The sequence below is a fragment of the Leucopleurus acutus genome (genome assembly GCF_964270905.1).
Source record: "Leucopleurus acutus genome assembly, chromosome: 11".
Taxonomy (NCBI): Eukaryota; Metazoa; Chordata; class Mammalia; order Artiodactyla; family Delphinidae; genus Leucopleurus; species Leucopleurus acutus.
The window spans coordinates 99220560-99240462 of NC_139152.1; the positions used below are offsets into that span (position 1 = coordinate 99220560).

At 54.8% G+C, this 19903-nt stretch overlaps 1 protein-coding gene across 3 annotated transcripts in view; it reads right to left on the minus strand.

Moving 5' to 3' along the window:
• Positions 1 to 1152: 1152 nt before the first annotated feature.
• The window catches only part of PHF21B (PHD finger protein 21B), a gene marked incomplete at both ends in the record, with an annotated part of 92113 nt that continues 73362 nt past the window's right edge, over positions 1153 to 19903 (minus strand). For all 3 annotated transcript variants that reach the window (XM_082850988.1, XM_082850987.1, XM_082850989.1), the window contains 8 exons: positions 1153 to 1371; positions 2624 to 2727; positions 3055 to 3130; positions 4724 to 4882; positions 5925 to 5947; positions 7126 to 7180; positions 9455 to 9531; positions 11900 to 11951. In XM_082850988.1, coding sequence (XP_082707114.1) covers positions 1153 to 1371; positions 2624 to 2727; positions 3055 to 3130; positions 4724 to 4882; positions 5925 to 5947; positions 7126 to 7180; positions 9455 to 9531; positions 11900 to 11951 — 765 coding nt within the window. The remainder of the gene's footprint in view (positions 1372 to 2623; positions 2728 to 3054; positions 3131 to 4723; positions 4883 to 5924; positions 5948 to 7125; positions 7181 to 9454; positions 9532 to 11899; positions 11952 to 19903) is intronic.

A 19903-nucleotide genomic window follows, 5' to 3' on the forward strand; every position in this document is an offset into this window, starting at 1 on the left:
AGAAGCCAGCGGGCGTGACGAGCCCGCACAGCCCATCCCGGATGCAGGGCGGCGGGCACCCTTCGCTCTCATGGAGACAGCAAGAGGGACCCTTCAGTCTCCCGAGGCCACTGCCCTCTCCTCCTCCCCCTCCCCCCACTTCTTAAAAAACCCTCTGGGTCCCTCCAGTTTGGCAGCTCCCCCGCCCGAGGGGTTTTCCGTTCATCCTGGCAGCAGAGACCACTGTGAACAGGAATAGAAGTCACCGAGGGTCCCCTTCACATTAAATATCTCACAATAAAAACGCCATACAAAAATGTAAAGTTACTTTTTGGCATAGTGTCTGTACTGGCAAGAAAAGAGGAATGGAATACTATATCGGCTCTTCCAAAGGAGGAAAGAAAAGGCTTCAGTTGTTAAGTTGAACGATTCAACCCAAAATAGAAAACCTGCCAAACGCCTCCCTGGCGTGGCTGCAGCTCCATCTCTCGCCCAGAAACTCCACGAGAAAAAGACATCGAGGGCAAGATGAGTCCAAAAAGTCAGCGGAGGAGGGAGGCGCACGGCGAGGGCGCCCCCAAGACCGGGGGGCAGACGGAGGCCTGGCCGGGCCACAGCAGCGTCCCCTGGGGAGCGTCCTTCAAGTTAAACAGCTGCGATTCTGAACGCTAATAACACTGACAACAGGGATGGGCGTTCTGGAAGGCCTGGCGTGACCCGATGGCCCCGTGGGGGCGGGCGGCTGAGTCTACCTAGATTTGCTACCCGCCTCTTGCCCCAACTAGCTCTACTACTTGGCTACGTCGTGTCCTCAGCTCCCCTCCCACAGGGCACCTCGGCCCTTCTCTCTCCCGCGGGGGTGGCACGAGGCCCAGGAGACAGCTGTGTCCAGAAGCCGGAGGCCCGGGCAGCCCCCCAACAGCAGGGAGTTGACTCTGTGCCCCGACCTGGCTTCCGGGCGTCCCATCTGACCTGGAGGGCGCAGGACTCCATCCCCACCCATCCTGGCTCTAGGACTCTCACTCAGCTTCTTCTCCCTTCTTTCCTGTCTCTGTCTGGTTTTATTTTTGTCTGAAATTCATAGTGTGTATGAATTAAGGCTGACAGAACCCTCAGGTCTTGCGAACAGGGTCCCAGTGACTTTCCGTGGGTGTGAAGATGGGTCCCTTGGGGTCAGTTGTGCCCCGGGGGGTGCTGGAGGGCAGAGTGCATGGCCGCTGCTGAGGGCTTGGTCCAGGGCCCGCCCAGCAGCGGGGCGGGGCTGGTGGTCGTCATGGTGACCTGGAGCATCTGCTCGCCCTGTATCAGTCTCAGGAGGGCCCTCAGGCGGTCCAGGGACGACTGGGTGCCCCTCTGCTGGGCCAGCAGGCTCGTCTTAAGCTCCAGGCATTTCTGTCAGGGGGGAGGGTGTCAGAGAGAAGGGTCTCAGAATTCAGTGACACAAGCCACCTGGGGCAGCCCCCCCTCAGCGCTTTCTCGGAAAGCCCCTCCCTTCCACCGCAGAGGCTGAAAGGAACCAGGAAGAGGGCCTCACGCACACCAGGCAGAAGCGAGAAATGGAATTAAAGGGCAGCCAGGCCCACAGAAGTCTGTTCTAAACATTCAGGCTGGGAACGATGTGCTCGTGCAGGAGTGCGGGAACGCCCTGCCTCGCGGCTGTGAGGCTGCCTAGCCGACCACATCGACCTCTGCCGCCGGAGGAAGCTCCGAGCCTGTTCTGGCTCAAGTGCAGCCCTGCAGACCTCCAGGCCGCTGGCCAGTTTTCTGCTCTTCCTCTTGCCTGCTGTATTCATGGGTTTTTCTAGCCTTTTATATATCATAGCGACACAGTGAAGTGGTTAAGGACTGACGCCTCGAGTTAGAGTTTTAATTATTTGCTGCCTGGACAAATAAACTCCTTGAGTCTGAGTCCCAAACTCTAAGAATCATCACAGAGCCTCTTCATAGAGTTATGGAGAGGATTAAATGGGATACTACATTTAAAGGGTTTTACCAGTTGCTGTTACCAACATCACCACCACCATCAGCACCATCACTATCACCTCCATCATCACCATCACCACCACCACCACCACCATCACCTCCATCACCTCCATCACCACCACCACCATCACCATCACCTCCATCACCACCACCACCACCACCACCTCCACCATCACCACCATCAACTCCATCATCACCATCATCACCATCACCATCATCACCATCATCACCATCACCACCACCACCACCACCATCACCACCACCTCCATCATCACCACCACCACCTTCATCATCATCGCCATCATCACCACCACCACTATCATCATCTTGTTTATCACCACTCTACAGAGAAGAAATCACTGTGTTCACTTTATACAAGAAGAAACTGAGGTTCAGAGATGGTCAGGGCCTTGCTGAGGTCACAGAGCTGAGAAGGAACAGAGCCAGATGCTCAACTGCTCGACAACTAGCTGTGGAATGAGTCACACAGCTGCCTTCTCCACCCGCTGACTCGCTAAGTGATGGTGGTGATCCACCTGCTGACTCGCTAAGTGATGGTGGTGAGTCTGTCTTCTCCTGGGGCCTCAGTAAGCAGACAGAGACGCTTTGGCTCTACACCCTGTGGTTCTAAGGGCCGACGCCGCACCCCCACCCCACGCACCTTCACTGCTGAGGCCAGGAGCCGGTCCCGCTCCTCCAGCTGCCGGCGCTCGCTCTGTAGCTCGCTGCCCCTCTGCAGCAGCTTCCGCTTCTCCTCTTCTTTGACTGTGAAAGAGAAGACCAGGCCCCACAGGGAACTGCAGGCAAGCAGGGGCTGGGCCGTGGCTGAGCAGGAGAGGTAGAAAGAATCCTAGGCCCGTGCCTATAGGTCATCCTGGCCACATCCTCCTGCAGGGGCCGGTGGCTCTCGCTGGATGCACGGGGACTGGAATTCCATCCCCGCAGTAACTGCCCTGCACACAGAACTAGTCCCAGGGGTCTTTGGCCCAGAACAGCCTCTGCTGGGCCCAAAGTGAGTCCAGCGGTCTAGGGGCGGGGTTGGACAAAAGGGAATCGGTGCCCTTTCCCAGCTCCCGAGGGTGTCTTTCTTACCTGTCTTATGGGTGACGTAGGAGTGCACAATAGCCAGCATCCCGGTCCAGGGCACACCTTCGTCTTTCTTTAAGGCCTGGAGGGCAGACGGGGAACTGAGCCAGCGGACAGCCTGGGGGCCCGCCACGCCCTGGCTGCGTAACCCGGGCTGGCGGGAGGGGCTGGGGTGGGGGAAGAGCTCCCTGGGCTGTCATAGCCACCCTCTCCCTAGGTCCCCACAAAACCCAGAGTGACAGGCAATCACGAGAGTTATGTTTGATTTTTGTTTTTTCTTTGTTTTTTTTTTGTGGTATGCGGGCCTCTCGCTGTCGTGGCCTCTCCTGTTGCAGAGCACAGGCTCCGGACGCGCAGGCTCAGTGGCCATGGCTCACGGGCCCAGCCGCTCCGCGGCATGTGGGATCTTCCCGGACCAGGGCACGAACCTGTGTCCCCTGCGTTGGCAGGCGGACTCTCAACCACTGCGCCACCAGGGAAGCCCCGAGAGTTATGTTTTTTGAAAAAAAGATGACTCCCCAATGATTTTACAAGTAATACATTCTGTAGAAAAGCCTACTTTTAAAAACACTGATAACTTCCCCACCACCCAGCCAAACACAGGTATTTTCTCCCAGGTTTTTGTTATTCCGCACACTGTTTTTTCTCAGACAGCTGATGATCAAACTATACAGCAGCTATAAAACCTGTGTTTTATTTATTTATTTTTGGCCGCACCACACGGCATGTGGGATCTTTCCCGACGAGGGATCGAACCCGCGCTCCCCCCTGCACTGGAAGCGTGAAGTCTTAACCACTGGATCACCAGGGAAGTCCTATTTTTATTTTTTTTTAAACGTAATCCCACATAATGAACACATCCCAAAGAACCTCAAAATCCTTGTAAAAAATCATTTTCAGTGACCACATCTCACTGAGTAAAGCGCTGGAATCTACTCCACCAACTCCTGGGGGGAAGCCAGGCTGGTTCCTTCTCTCCCTTTTATAAAGAAAGGCTGAGGAGCTTCTTTTTGCACAGAACTTTACCTGTATAGAACTATTTCCTTAGACTCTATTCCCCAAAGCAAGACGCCGGGTTTAAAAAGTGTACACGTCTTTAAGGCAACACGTACGAGTGCCCGCTTCACCGCACCATCGCCAGAAGGGAGTGCTGTCGTTTTTGCTAATTTGATAGCTTTTCATTTGCATGTTGTCATCAGTGAGATCAAACGTGCTAACTGGCACTGTTTTTTGTGGTTTGTGTTGTTAGTGTGGTTCTTCCCTGGGAAATCTGGAGTCACCAAGTCAGACAGCGGCAGAGGGAACCTCTGCTCACTCCGCACCCGTGGCCCTCACCGGCAGTGTCTGAGACGGCCACGATGGGGGCTGCCGTTGGCATCTAGTGGGTGGAGGCCAGGGACACTGCTGAACACCCTGCAGTGCACAGGACGGCCCCCAAAATGGACTATCCTGGGCCAAACGTCAATTGTGCCCAAGTTGCAAAAGCCTGCTCTTCACCCAGCTCCTTCCTCAGCCCTCCACGGCCTTCCCCGTCTCTGCTCACGGCGGGGACGACCCAGGAAGCAGAGACGGTGAGTGGCCTCAGACACTGTGCCGGGTGAAGGAGGGCCCCGCAGTTCCGGGAGATGGTGAGGGTGAGGGTGCGGCCGCTCCCCAGGAGCACGGCCTCCTGTACCTTCTGCTGGCACTTGGGGCACACCCACACGCCCTTGGGTGCTGTCTTGAGGGGCGGGTCCAGGCAGCTGAGGTGGTAGGCCCCTGGGCAGGTACCGCAGGGCTGCAGGTTGGCCCCTCGTTTGCAGGCAGTACAGTGCTCATCGTGGGTGATCTCGTTCTGGAAGAGACGGGAGGGTGGGGGGCGGGTCAGCCGGGCTGGGAGTTGGGGGGTGGGGTGCAGGACCTGCCTGGGGCCCAGCTCTTCCGCCAGGTTCTCAGCAGCTCGGGAGGGGAGGAGAAGGGGTGATGACCAAGGGGACACAGGCCTGGAAACCAGCAGCATCCGGGTCTCCTGCCTCAAAGCCAGCACCCCTGCAGGTGTGTGGGCTCCGCGCAGCAGGCCTCGGGCTCAAGGCACCTGCTGTCCCCACGCCCGGGCCGGCCTACAGCTACAGGGAGGCTGCAGACAACGCCTGCCCGCCGCGACTGCGATCTGCGACACCGCAGGGTTACGGCTGCAAACAACGCGGCCTGACGGGAGCTTCATCACGCGGTGCTTTTCGGTGGTTTGACTGTTACAGGCGTGTAGGGACTGGAAATGCCTTTTACAATTAGATGTGAAACTTAGTAAAGAAAGACACTGAAAATCAACTCTGAAGCCGCGCCCACAAATGAGGTCACGATCAGCCAGCATCCTGGGAAGCAGGGACGTGGTGCATCCTGGGAAGCAGGAAGCTCCTGGTGTATTCCAGGACGTGGTGGGTCGGGGTCTCACACGATCATTGAAATGTGGGCGTGTGGGGTGAGACCCTGAGACCCAAGTCCAGTCCCTTATGAGGTAGGGAATGAGGACCAGAGAGGACCAGCTCTGCCCAGGGTCACACAGCAAGGCCAGACAGAACACACTGGCACCCAGCATCAGCTGCTTCCATTCAGGCCTTCGTGGCCCCTGGTGTCCCTGCGTCTGGAGGGCTCCTGCTTGAACCTGCGGGCTGAGCCCTGTGGTGATGTCCAACTCTGCCAGGCAGGCTGAAAAGTGGACTGGTGTTGTACAAAGCCCTCAGCACCGAGGACGGAGCCCGAGGCCCTCAGCTCCACTCCAGGGCAGCAGGATGCTGGGGTCCCGCGCCCCTTGCCAGGAGTGACCCTACCTGAACTGTATGGAAAGCATGCCCGCACCCCTCCCCCCCAACCAGGCGTGAAGACCAGGGGACACGTACCTTCCAGCAGGGGTCCTCATTGGCTAGCACAGGGAAGAAGGGTGGAGAGCATGTTAGAGGGCACGGGAGGGGCACCAGTCAGGACTGGAGTCCACGAGGCCCAGTGTGAAAGGAGCCTGATGGGAGTATCATAGGCCCCAGTGACTCCTGGGTCCTCCCCCAGGGCCTGATGGGAGTGTCACACGCCCCAGTGACTCCTGGGTCCTCACCCAGGGCCTGATGGGAGTGTCACAGGCCCCAGTGACACCTGGGTCCTCACCCAGGGCCTGATGGGAGTGTCACAGGCCCCAGTGACTCTTCGGTCAGCCTGATGGGAGTATCACAGGCCCCAGTGACACCTGGGTCCTCCCCCAGGGCCTGATGGGAGTGTCACAGGCCCCAGTGACTCCTGGGTCCTCACCCAGGGCCTGATGGGAGTGTCACAGGCCCCAGTGACTCTTCGGTCAGCCTGATGGGAGTATCACAGGCCCCAGTAACACCTGGGTCCTCACCCAGGGCCTGATGGGAATGTCACAGGCCCCAGTGACTCCTGGGTCCTCACCCAGGGCCTGACGGGAGTATCACAGGCCCCAGTGACACCTGGGTTCTCATCCAGGGCACCGTGGAAGTAAAGGCCTCTGCCCCAGTCATGGCCAGGACCCACCCAGAGGTAGGTTCATCGTGGCCCCTGAGCTCCCTGAGGCACATGGCAGCAGTGAGCTGTCCTGCGGAGGAAACATTGCTCCAGGGATCCCTCAGAGTGACTTACTGTCAACTCGTCTTCAGCCATAAAGCACTTCCATTCTAGTGAGTGATGCCAAACCACATATTTTAATGATCACAAAAAACAGTTTTCTTTTTAATTTCTGGAAATCATACCATCCAGTGGCAAAAACAGCTCCTGCGTGTACACAGCACTCGACGGTTTACAAAGTGCTGTCATGTTCACCCCTCCTGTCACTGTCCCAGCTCTGAGAGGCCGGGACTATTATGGGCCCGTTTTATATAGATCAGCAAACCAAGGCCCAGGGAGGTAACGTGGTACGTGAGGACAAGCGTGGCCATGGTGCAGAGGGCCTGGTGAGCTGTGATGCGCCATCCACCAGTCAGCAGCTATGTGGCCGCTGCTGTGGACAGGGCAGGCTGGGTAGCCGGGCTGCTGCCAGTGGAGGGAGGTATGGCCCAGCCCAGCCCACAGCTGCCCTGCGGGGAAAGTGCTTACCTCTTGCTGTGAGGAACAGGGGGGTGTTGAGATAGTTGGACGCCAGCCGCTTCCTCTGCAGGGGACAGAAAACCAAACCAAACCACCAGATGATGGGGAGCCCTCCTTGGCGACACTGACCCCGCCCAGGGCTCACCCAGGACAGGCTCCCTTCCTGGGCTCTGGCCTCCAGCCGGACACCCACGGCCAGAGGCAGAAACGGGTACAGACACAGGGGCGTGGGGAGGGGGAGAGACAGGTCGGCCAGGGCAAAAGCCAGCCAAGGCTCTGCCCAGCGGGTCCGTCCCTGCTCCCCGTGGGCACATCTGCCTCATTCAGGAAGGGCAGTCAGGGCTCTCCGATGGGGGCAAATCAGTAACAAAGCCGACACGTGGCTGTCCCTCTGTGTTCCTCCTGTATTTTCTTTCTCAGCTGGTTCTGGGGTCAGGTGGGGAAATGAGGTGTATTATGGACTGGCTCGCTAAACCCCACTTCTCGGCATGAGTTCCAGGAACCCTGACAACAAAGAGTGGCCCCCAGTGCCCAAAACATCACGGGTAGATGGAAGCTCCTGGCGTGTTCCAGAAGGTGGCTTTAGTCCTGGGCTTTAGCAACCACAGGCCACGTGGGTTCAGACTTTGGTGGTTCGACATGGCTTTGGCTGTGGCAAGAAGATGGTTCTAGACTTGGGTGACGGGCTGTAAACCCATCTGTCTCAACGTGATTGGGCCGTGTTCAGGGCCAGGGGAGGGACCCACGGAAGGGCTGCTCCTGGGCTACGTATGTGTCCAGGGCTCAAGGTCACAGGGCTTTGCGTCGGCTCTTGATTCGCTAATCAGGTCATCTCTGGCCGTGGCCACAGGCTTCGGAGAAGAGGTCACGGCCATGCTCACAGAGCAGGGGATGCTTCCATCAGTGAGCACAGAGGACACACCGTCTCCTTGGGTGGAGATGCGGAAACGGCTCCGTGACTCTCACAAACGGGGCCCAGCGCTTGGGGCCCTGTCTCAGGACATGGCTTGCTCAGAAAATTGGGGAGGAAGTGAGCGGGTATAAACAGGTGTGTTCTCCGAGCAGGATTCGGGGACAGTACAAGCAAGGGCAGGCGGGCGGGCCGGGGAGGCAGGCGACGCAGACACAGGTGGGCTCTCCCCGCAGGGCCACCCACGGGAGCCTCCCTCCCAGTGGGGGCCAGTTTGTGAGCCATAGATTTGGGACCACTGGCCCAGGCTGACGAACACCCCCGGGGACGCGAGCACGGCATTTCGGTGGCCCTCCTCCGGGCCCTCTGGAATGTGCCAGGCCCTGGCCTCTGCAGACGTGGCTCCACGTCAGGGGGCTGCCCGACTTCGGGGCCTTCAGGCAACGGCTTCCATCCTAGGGGAAGATTCCAGGGAGTTTTCCCTAGGAAAGCCCAGGCCGCTGGCAGCCTCTGCAGAGCCGGCTTCTGGGAGATGACATCTGGATTTTAGCCTAGAATTGTGGACTTTCATTTGCAAAGGCAAGAAGATCTCATTCTGGATTCAGTTCCTCCCTGGGAATGTGCTGATGGGAGGGGGCCGAGGCGCTCCCTGGAAGCATCCTTAAGTCCTGACACTGCATCGCTGGCTGGTGTCTGGTTACTCTCATCATCTCCTTACGGGGCACAGCGGGCCCCGGGCAGGCAGTCTGGACGGGATTTGGATTGGGAGGGAATTCCCTGCCTTGGAGTTCACTTTAATGCCCTATTTTAGCAGTTTCGGCTACCCGGGGAAAGTGCACGCTGCCCACCACGAGGAAGCAGTCTTGGAGCCGGGGTACCGCCGTGTGAAGGGGAGCTGGGCTCAGTGCGTCGGGAGGAGGGGAAGCCGGGCATGCCAGGCCACAACTCTTGTTCCTGGCCTCGCGCCTCCATGCGGAGGGAAGTCAGCTGGAGTCACGGCCGCTCCCTTCCCTCCTCCCCGGGGGAGACAAGGAACCACCCTCACTCAGCCCGGCCCCTTCCGGGCCTTTCTCTCCGTGGCCTCACATTCTCGGCTCTCCAAGTCATGAGCTCCGCCGAGCCGGCCGGGCTCCAAAGTTGGGCCTGAGTGGTCCCGGGAGGCCCAGGCGGCCAGCACTGCCTGCGACCAGACCTCGTGCCGGATAATTTGCAACCGGCATCCCCACCACACCCCCCAGGGCAGCCTAGGTGAGGTGCCCCACTGACACCCGATCCTCTGCGTCTGTCTCTCAATTGCCTCTGAGCCCAGGAGGTGAAGAAAGAATTATTGATAGCACTCCCTGAACTCTAATCCCTGGAGGGGCAGGTGGGGGAGGCCAGCCCAGGGGAGCCTCCCCATTCGCGGGTGTGGAGGCGGCGGGTCCCCACCTCTGTCTCCAGGAGGCCGCTGTAGGCGGGGTTCGCTGTGCTTCTTCTCTTCCGCTCCTGGCGCCTGCTCTGGATTTCTGGAAAGGCACAGACGCAGCAGTTACTGGCATCTTCCTGCCCCAGGACCCTGGATGCCTCCTCCGCAAACCCCGGGCGCCACCGTCCCCTCCTGCCCTGCAGCCTCTCTGCCCAGCATCCGCGCCCCAGAGTGGCCCCGGGCAGGTGGGTGCCCCCGGAATCGCTCACTCTGAGGCAGGACAGACCTGCTGGCCCCAGGCTGAAGGACTGACTGGTGGGAGGTACCCAGAATCCAGGCACCTGCTCTCAGCAAGGCCCCGTGTGCCATCCTCCGGCCCGGGGATGTCTCTCATGGGACCCTGGGGACAGCAGATGCCCACTGGTCAGACGCTGGCCTGGCTGAGCTGCAGGGTGGGACTCCGGGCTCCTGGGAAGGGCAGGGGCAGCCTCTGTTCGGCAGCCTGACCCCCAGGACGCCAGGCACGAGTCCTCCTGATGGGGGCCGGCGTGGTGGGCCTCATGCAGCTCGAGAACTGGGTTTTCTCTCCCTCTTCTCGTTTTCATTTTCTTCCTTTGCTTTGACTGCCAGGTGGGCCCTGTCTCTGCGTGTAGCTGTTTTGACATTATTTCCGAATCTCTGTCTCTTGGACCTGATTTCTTCTTTGAAACTGTTTCAGTATTATTCGTGTGTTTCCTGTAAGGCACCTCAGACCCTCTTTGGGAAAAGACAGGGTCCAAATAAATAAGTATTTAGGGTATCACGGGTGAGAGGGAGGAGAGTTTTCACAATGAGGATGATTTATAAAAATAATAACATTCCCAAATGTATTCGCAGAGTGTTTTTATCTCAGTTGCCACGACACCCCTGAAAAGTCTGAAGATGTGGTTTTCCTCACGTTGTAGATGAAGAGACTGAGGTTCAGAGTGGGGAAGGAGCCTGCCCAAGGTCACCCAGCTGTAAGCAGCACGGCCAGGACTTGAACACGGGACTACTGACGTGGATGTGCAGGCCAGTCCCACGGCCCCAGGCTGCCTCCACGACCCCAAAGGCAGAGCATAAACAGCTCTCAAAGGCTACCAAGCACAGCTGGATTCCTTACACCCAAGTTCAAGCAGGAGTATTCAGACCTTCAGATGGAAAGCTCAGAGCACCCCTTCCAGCCCCACACAGCAGAAGGAAGGGGGCCGCAAGCAGGGGCTGCTCACATGAGACTTGCCCACTGGGGCCAGGTCAGTGGAGCTTGGGGGGCTGGGGGGCTGGGCCACACCCCTGTCCCTCTCCACCCAGATCTACACCCCAGCTGCCGCCAGAGAGCGAGTCAGACCCAGGGAATGCAAATGCACGTGGCCGTGGAAAGGCCTGGGCCCACCTCCTGGGCACGTTTGACTCAGTTGTGCACAGGAGGCCCGGGCGAGCTGTGTGGGCTGCCCAGGTCCCTTCCCTTCCCCAGGCTTCAGTTACTCACCTGCTGTGATGGAGAGAACCTCCACCTGAGATTAAAGCCTGTAAGTGCCTCGGGCACTGGGGGATTCAGTTCATTCCCTTCCTTTCCTCGATTTTAAGGAGGAAAAGCAAGTGAATTTTCCTTCCCAAATCCAGATTTACTTGGGGTGTAGGGATGTTTTCACTTTATAAAGTATCTTTAGCGGTGAGGTCAGAATCGTGGAGAACACCCTGAGCTGGGAGTCAGGAGACCTGGATTCCAGCCTGGGCCTGATACTGGCTGGCTGTGGGACCTCGAGCAAGAGAATCAACTTCTCTGGCCTCAGCTTCCCCACAAGTGCAACCAGAAGGTTGGTTTCCATCTTTCCAAGCCCTTAGATTCTATGACGATGCACAGAGCTCGTTTGTGACTGATCCCGTCGGTAAAGTCAAACAGCACCTGTAGTGTTACACTGACCTGTCTGCTCAAATAATGTTCTGATTTCCACCGATGGGTTTGGGGGCAGACAGGAGCCATGGACCAGTTCAACAGCAGGGGAGGTGGTGCTGGGCACTCCTCTTGGTTCTTTACAACAATCCCAGGAGGAAGGGTGGGTTATTATCCCATTACACAGACAGAGAAACTGAGGCCCAGAGGAGCTGGGGGACTTGCCTAAGCCTGAGTAGTTAGTAACGGCCGAGCTGGGCACCTTGCTCTTATCACTTCACTGTGCTGCCTCCAACTTGGGGGCAGGGAACGCCCAAGGTCCCTTCAATAGACACAGTGGGTTTCGTGCACAGTCACAAGCTGGGAGAGCGGGCAGGCGCCCCGGTCTTCGTGATGACCACCTGGCACTTGGCACCAACCGCGCAGAAGGTGGGTCACACCCGGGCGCTGCCATCTGACCGGGAATCCGAGACCCACTGCTTCTGTCTGATGCCAATTCAGCAACCCCCCGCCCCATCCCGTGGGCCAGGCCCAGCTCCGCCACAAGGGTCCTCACCTTCCAGATGCTCCGTCGTCACCAGGCCCAGCGCTACCATGAAGGCGATTTTCTGAGGGAAGGAAACAGAGAAGGGTTAACGCAGCTTTTCTGTTTTGGGTTTCCTTAGTTTTCATTTCATGCGCTTTCTCCGTCCCGGGACCCCATATGACGTCAGTCATCCCGTCTCCTCAGCTCCTCTGGGCTGCGACGGTTTCTCAGACTGCCTTCTTTTGGATGACCTTGGCCGTGTGAGGAGGACCGACCAGGAATTTTGTAGGCAGACCCTTGTGTGGGATTTGCCTGGTGTTTTTCTCAGGATTAGACTAGGGTCCTGGGTTTTGCAGGGAGACCACAGAGGCGAAGGGCCCTCATCCCATCCCCTTGGCGCGTTGCACGCGCCGTCAACATGGCCGATCACTGTGATGTTGACCTTGGTCACCTGGCTGAGGTGTGGTCGTCAGGCGTCTGCTCTGCAAAGTTCCTCTTTACCCCACCCACCGTCCACACTGTCACCTTTGGGAGGAGGTCACGACGCACGGCCCACATCTAGGGAGGTGGGGATTAGGTCCCACTGGTGCTTTTTTTTTTTGGCCACATAGACCATTAAAAAATTGTACGTAGTAGAATTTATCAGTATTTCCCTTTGCAGTGTCTGGATTTTTGCATCTTAGCTAGAGACTCTGAGTTTAGAAAGCAAGCTGCTTATGTTTTTATCTTAGTACCTAGAGTTTCACTTTTTCCATTTAAATTTTTGATCTATTTGGCATTCATCCCGTTGTATACGGTATATATGCATTCATTTTATTCCATGTGGCCACTCGTTTTTTCCAATACCATTGATTGAAAATTCCATCTCTCCGCTTTTCACTGATTTGAGGAGTGAATCACACACACACACACACACACACACACACACACACACGGCCCTCTATTCCGTTCCTTAAATCTTCCCATCTACTCATAAGCTACCACCTCACTTTTAGTTCTCAAGGCTTTACAGTAATCTGACGGCATTAGAATCCCATCCCTGTTTTTTCCTGTTCTGAGCTTCCTCGGCTCTACTTGTTTATTTTTTCATGAGAAATTTAGAAACCATCTTCGGTAGTTCTGAGAACGAGGGAATCAGTTGGTATATTTCCTGGGATGATGCTAAAATTATAAATTAACTTAGGACATAATGACAACCTAATATTACATTTTCCTCTCCAAAACCACAAGGTGCTTCTGTTCTTTGTCTTCAGGAGTTTCAAGCTTTTCCTCAAACAGGTATCGATTATCGTGTTTATTCCTTGGCATTTCATCCTTCTGTTGCCATCGCAAATGCAGTTCTCTAGAAAGCTTCTAACAGGTTGCTGTGTGTTTCTCTAAAGACTACTGACGTTTGTAAGTTACCACACCCGCCGCCACGCTGAATTCTCTCATTGTCTGCAGCAGTTTTTCCGGTGGGAGTCTCCTGGGTTTTCTACAGCATCTCAAATAGCGACTGTTTACTCCTTCTTTCCAGTTACTTCAATGCTGTTGAAAATAGTTTGCCTCAATTTGTCACCTTTCAATCATATTCTTCCATCCACTGACAGTTCCAACTCCACAAACGCGACAATCTGAGAGCTCATTCCTCCTCTCTGCCTTCTCTCCCTCGCTCTCTGCTCACTTAGGTGAATCTTACACATTAATATTTATGTGTCATCTCGTACATGTAATATTTACATTCTGTGCCAGCACCCTTATCCTGTTTGTTTTACTCCGTAGTTAAATATGCACGACGCTCAACCAGCGTTGGTGCCAAGCTTTCCCAAGCGTCTCGTGGTCGATGGGGGTTGAGTTTCTAGTAGTTTCTCACGAATGGCTCATGGCAACGACATTTCCTGAGTTCTTGGCAGGTTTAGAACCTTTAGTCTGCGGCCTTTCAACGTGAGGGCCATCTTGGCTGCACCTAAGAGCCTTGGGTCCCCTTCTCTCTCCCCGCTCTCCTGTGTTCTGGACTGAATGTTGCCGTGGAAAAGTTAGAAGCCGGCCCAGTTGTTCTCCCTCTAAAGCGACTTGATTGCTTTTGCCTGGATGCCTACGGATCCTCTCGTCTCCATTAAAAGTCAGTGACTGGGCTTCCCTGGTGGCGCGGTGGTTGAGAGTCCGCCTGCCGATGCCAGGGGACATGGGTTCATGCCCCAGTCCGGGAAGATCCCACATGCCGCGGAGCGGCTGGGCCCGTGAGCCATGGCTGCTGAGCCTGCGCGTCCGGAGCCTGTGCTCCGCAGCGGGAGGGGCCACAACAATGAGAGGCCCACATACCGCAAAAAAAACAAAAAAAAAAAAGTCAATGACTTTACTGGGCTGTGACCCAATGTTAACCCAGCACACACGTCAACTTCCCCTGGAACCTAGTGTGTCCTTGCAGTATAGAAATTAAAGTCTCCTTTTATTTCAATAAATTTTCTTGAATTACTTTTTAATTAAATTTTTAAAAAATTATTATTATTTGGGCTGCTTTGGGTCTTCGTTGCTGTGCGTGGGCTTTCTCTAGTTGCGGCGAGCAGGGGCTACTCTTCCTGCAGTGCATGGGCTTCTCGTTGCGGTGGCTTCTCTTGTTGCGGAGCACGGACTCTAGGCGCGTGGGCTTCAGTAGTTGTGGCACATGGGCTCAGTAGTTGTGGCGCACGGGCTTAGTTGATCAGTGGCATGTGGGATCGTCCCGGACCAGGGCTCAAACCCACATCCCCTGCACTGGCAGGCGGATTCTCAACCACTGTGCCACCGGGGAAGTCCCTTGAATTGCCTTTTAAAAAGTGAAGCAACACCACACCGTGAAAACTCAGGCCCGTCAGACTCAGTCCCGGAAGACGTGTGCTCACGTCAACACAAGACTACTAAAGACGACTGAGGTGGCCGCAGACCTGCTCAAACAGGGGTTCTGAGGTATAGCAAGTCTCCAGCCAGTCGATGCCAGTGCAGGCTGCAGTTTGGTGCCACCTGGTTTCAGTGTCACTTCTAGGGTCCTGTGGCTGAAGGGACAGTGGCCTCTAGGAATCTGCCAGTCCTGGCACCCCCTTCACTGGCCTGAACTGGGAAGGCTGGGCTGGGCCAATACTAGCGGAGCCCATGCTCTGCCTCCTGGTTCCCCACTCGGCCTTCCTTCCCTCCAGCCCTTCCTCCGCAGAAGACAACTTCAGCCCACCATCACCGACATAACAGGAGCAAACTGCCTACCACGTTACAGCCAAATTCATTTCGCAGGGAACCGTGGGAAAGTTTTACTGTAGCTCTTCTGCCCCGTCATCCCGGTTTTCTTCTTTAAAGCCTCCAATTATCCACCTGTTGTATCTTCTTTGCTTGTCTTCTCTAGGTACCACTTCCTAATATTTAAAAATCCATTCTTTCTTTTTTGTTTTGTATACTTCTCTCGCTCCTGCCTGCTAGGTCTTCCTGTCTTCTGCTGTGACTATGGTGCCCTGTGCTCCCCCAGTTACATAGTTATGTGATGGTCTTCCTAATTTTTCCTGAAAATTTCCAGCTCACGTTTCCCTCTCTCCAGTACTTCGGCCTAAATGGCCATCTCTTCCCTCAGCCCTTGTCTTTCAGCACTGCAGCTTCCTTCTTAGTAGTGATTACTGTATTGATTTCTTTCTTTTGATTCATAGTAGAATACTGGACTTTGGGGGTAGTGTCTTTTATTTATGGTAAAAATTGCTTCTCTTTCTCATATTTCTCCTTACGGTGGCTTTGTACTGACTTCACTCTTCAAATACGGTGCCTCAGTGGGATTCTGTTTTATCACGCCTCCTTGCTGCCCAACAAGGTCAAGGAGGGTCTGTGGCACCTTCTCTGCTCCTGGAGGCCTTACGGAGGTTCTCTTTCCATATCCCTTTGTGTGGTCCCAGCCCTGTCTACCCTAAGTGTGACTCACAGACACTGCCTGTCCTTTTGCACTTGAATACAGACTTGTGATCCTCAGCACGGATGAGTCTTTCTGCAACCTGCAGCTCCTTGGCCATCAGCAAGGCCCCGCCCACACCACTCAGTTCTGCTGCTTCATATATATATGTGAATATATAATGTATACATATATAACTTTATATATAAAATTACACATATATAATTTTTTATGCTTCTTTGCATCTCTGTGCTATCTCTGTGGTACCATATTCCAAAGCACTAATTACCTCTGTTCATCCTGTCTAGTAATTTTTTTTTATCTCAATCACCGTGTTTTTCATTACCAGATGTTCAAATAATTTTTGTAACTGTCTGATGTTTTATTTTCATGATCTTTTTGCTTCATTATTCCTTATTTATTTCAAGTGAATGTTATTCCTTTATTTTTAACTTCTTCGAGTATCCTAAACATATTTAAAAGTCACTGCTATGAACACGCCACAAAATTAGCTTCATCTTGAATAAATTCACGTTCCAAAAGTTGATTTGATTGATTGTCCTTCTTAGCATTAGATCGCATCGTGTGTTTTACAATTCTGTCCGCAGACTCACCTCGGGCGCTGCTTCTTTTCTTCTCTGTTTTATGTTTCATTTTCTCTCCCTACTGCTTACCCTCGCCTTATAGCAAGTTTGCAGTCACCCTGGCCTTGCCCAGCCCAGGGGTGGCCCCAGGCACAGGCTGGCTCCTGGACTAGCAGGGAAGCCTGGTTCTGCTCCTCTCTTGCCAGAAGAATTCAGGGGACCCACTGCCCCTTGGGAGCCGCCTGGTCACCCTCATCTGATTCTGAACCTGGGGGCCACGGTCTGGGGCATCTGTCGTGCTCACTGCCTGTGTTTCTGGGACACAGCGACGCACAGTCACATCTTTACTACTGGCTCTTCCTGCATGCTGTCTGTTGTTGCTGAGGGTTTGCAGCAGAGAGGTATGGTCCAAGCGAGAACTCAAAGCCATACTAATGGGGGCTGTGCTCTGATGGCTTTCGAGAAAGGGGGTGACCAATACAAAATTGAGGAGACCCTGCCATTTTTGATGATGTGGATGAAACTTGAAGGCATTACGCTGAAAGAAATAAGGCAAACAGAGAGACACAAATGCTCTATGATTTCACCTATACGTGGAATCTTAAAAAAAAATCAACTCTTGGCAACAGAGAACAAATTGGTGGTTGCCAGTGACAGGGGGTGGAGCTTGGGGGAAATGGGTGAAGGTAAGTCAAAAGCTACAAATTTCCAGCTGTATGATAAATAAGTACCGTACAGCACTGGACGGAAGTTAACAACACTGTCTTGTAAACTTGAAAGTTGCTAGGAGAGTAGATTTTAAAAGTGCTCATCACACAAAAAATAAATAACCATGTGAGGTGATGGATATGTTAACTACAATTACCCTGGTGATCATTTTGCAATATATACATATATCAAATCATTACGTTACACACCTTGAACTTATACCATGTAATATGCCAATTACATCTCAATAAATTCTAAATGGAAGAATTTTTTTAAAAAGAAGACGGGTGACTTGGTTATTTCTGATCTAGCTGCAGGGAAGAACCCATCTAGGGGTTGGGAGCCTGGGCAGGGCCAGGGCAGGAACCGGGGCTGTGGCAGCAGGGATGGCGTGGAAGGAGGGAGCATCTGTGTGCATGGGTCTTGCCCAGAGAGGCGGCCGGGGCTGGCGTGTGGCAGGGCTGGAACAGGGCTGGAACTCCTGCTCTGGCTGTCATTCCACAGGGCACGTGCTAATCTGAGGGTGACCAGCTTGGACAGATGCTGCCCGAGGCCAGAATAATGAGTAGCACAGAAAAGGCCAGGCTCTGTCCTAAAGAAGGCAGAGGACTTGGGACAGGAAGGAGACTACGGGGCCTGGGGCAGGAGTCTGGAGCCCTGGTTCTGTCTGGGTCGAGTGGCGGACACGCTGGCCTCTCTCAGCCCGCCTCCTCGTTTGTACGATGAACACTGTAATTCCTGCCCCACCTGCTTCGCAGAGCTGCTGGGAGGATGCGGGAGAAAAGGGGAGGAAGCACAGTTAGCTATGAAGGCTCACTCGGCAGGGAGATGGGCTCACTGCGCGGGTCCCTTCGATGTCTCGGGTGGGCACTGTCATCTCATCTCATCTCACAGGCACCTGTGGGCTCAGAGGTGCCATGCGTGTAGGGTGTATGGACACTGGGACCCCGACAGCCGCTACCCCAGAAGCCACCGTACAGCTGAGCCTTACAAACAACCGTCAGTGTCTCTTTACCCCAAATCCACGCCCCACCCCAGGACCCCTGAGCCTGCGCCTGGCTCAGCTGGTGAAGTTTCTGGGGCAGCTGCTGCTCTGGCCTCAAGTGCTCCTGACTTAGATCCTTCACGAACAGGTTCAAAGGCCGCCACGAAACCCGTGTCTGTGCAGCACGACTGCTCCCAGCCCTCTTCTGAAAGCAACTTTAATAAGGATTTTTACACCAGGATGTGTTGTAATTGCAAGTTCTATTTAAGTCATTACACGTATTTACACTAATTATGTAATTAGCTGTAATTATACTAATTGTATAAATGCACAATAATTGACTAAGATATACTTTGAAAGAACAAAGAGAATGTACCCAGAAAACCTTCCCGAAAATTAAGGGTGCAGCAAACCTCACGGGAGGACAGAAGGGTGCTCATGGGAGCCTGAGCTGCGAGCTGGCCCCAGGCCTCACCCCGCACGCGGTAGGAGCTCATACATTGCCGCCAAATGGAATGGGTTGTCTCTCTCGAGACAAAACTGGGCCTGAGGCCACAGAGGAGACTGGCTCCATCTCAGCCTCGGTGAGTGGGCGACTCTATGAATTCCCAGCAGGCTTTCTAGACATGTCAAAGGACGATAGCCAAGTCACTCTCCTGCTCAAAGATACTCCATGGCTCCCCACTACCCAAGGAATCAAGTTCCACCTGAGCAGCGTGCATCGGGTCTTCCAGGACTGGGCTCTGATGTCTGTCTGTAACCCCATGTCTAGAAATTCTCAGGCACACGTGCTACCCACGGTCCAAACAGACCAGCTGACTTTCCTGGGAGTGCTGAGTCCTTTCCCTTCTGCCCGGGCAGTGCCCTCCCCCTGCCTCTTGCTCTTTTACTGAAACCCTACCTGTTCCCCTGGTCCCTTCGATTGTGCCCCTCCCCTGCAAGGCCTTCCGCAGTCCTTCCAGATGGAAACACGGCTCTCTCCCTCTCCCTGGATCTCCCACAGCTCAGAATCTGTAACTCTCTGATGACACCTGACAATTTTTTAACCCAAGTTCAAGTCCTAGTGGCCGTGCCTGTGTCTGCCAGTAGACAGAGTTTCCCTAGAGCCGGGACAAACTACATCTGCCCAGTCTCAGTGTCCCCACCCTCAGCCCAGAGCCTGGCCTGCAGCAAAGGCTAAGACATGATTGACAAATAAATGAATGGATGAATGACTTCTCTGGATGACAGCACTTTGCTAAAAAGAATCAGAAGGAACGGGAGGAGCCCAGAGGGATCTCTTCTGCCTGCTGGGGATGGGTGGTCAGGGAAGGCTGCCTGGAGGAGATGGTTTCTGAAGGGAATCTTGTAAGATAAAGCAGTCAATAGGGAGAGAAATGGGGGCTAGGCAGGGGCAGTCACATGGAGAAAGGCCCAGGGGGTGGTGATTTGGGCCCAGGGCAGCTGAGGATGCAAGCAGGAACACAAGGATGTCGCTTGCTGTGACCAAAAATCCCACAAAGAGCTGACGTTTAAGGCCTTCAGGGTCCTGCTGTGCCACCTTCAGACATTCAGTGAACAGTGGGGTGGAGGGAGGAGCAGGGCTGCTTTAGGGCCACATGTGCCAAGAGCAGCGCTGTCCCCTGGACGGAGGGTCCTGAGGACAGGGGGACGGGTGGGGACAGCGGAGGCTTGGGGTGGTGGGTCACAGCCAGCAGTGCCCAGGCACTGTTCTGGGGGCCCGGCAGACACTGACTCACGAGATCCTCCCAAAAACGCCGCCAGGAAGGCAGACTCATCCGTGCCATCCTCACAGATGAGGAAACGGACGCGATCTGCTCCCCACCCCCGCGCACCCCGCCACACCTGCGCTGCGATGCAAATCCAGGCGGTCTGGT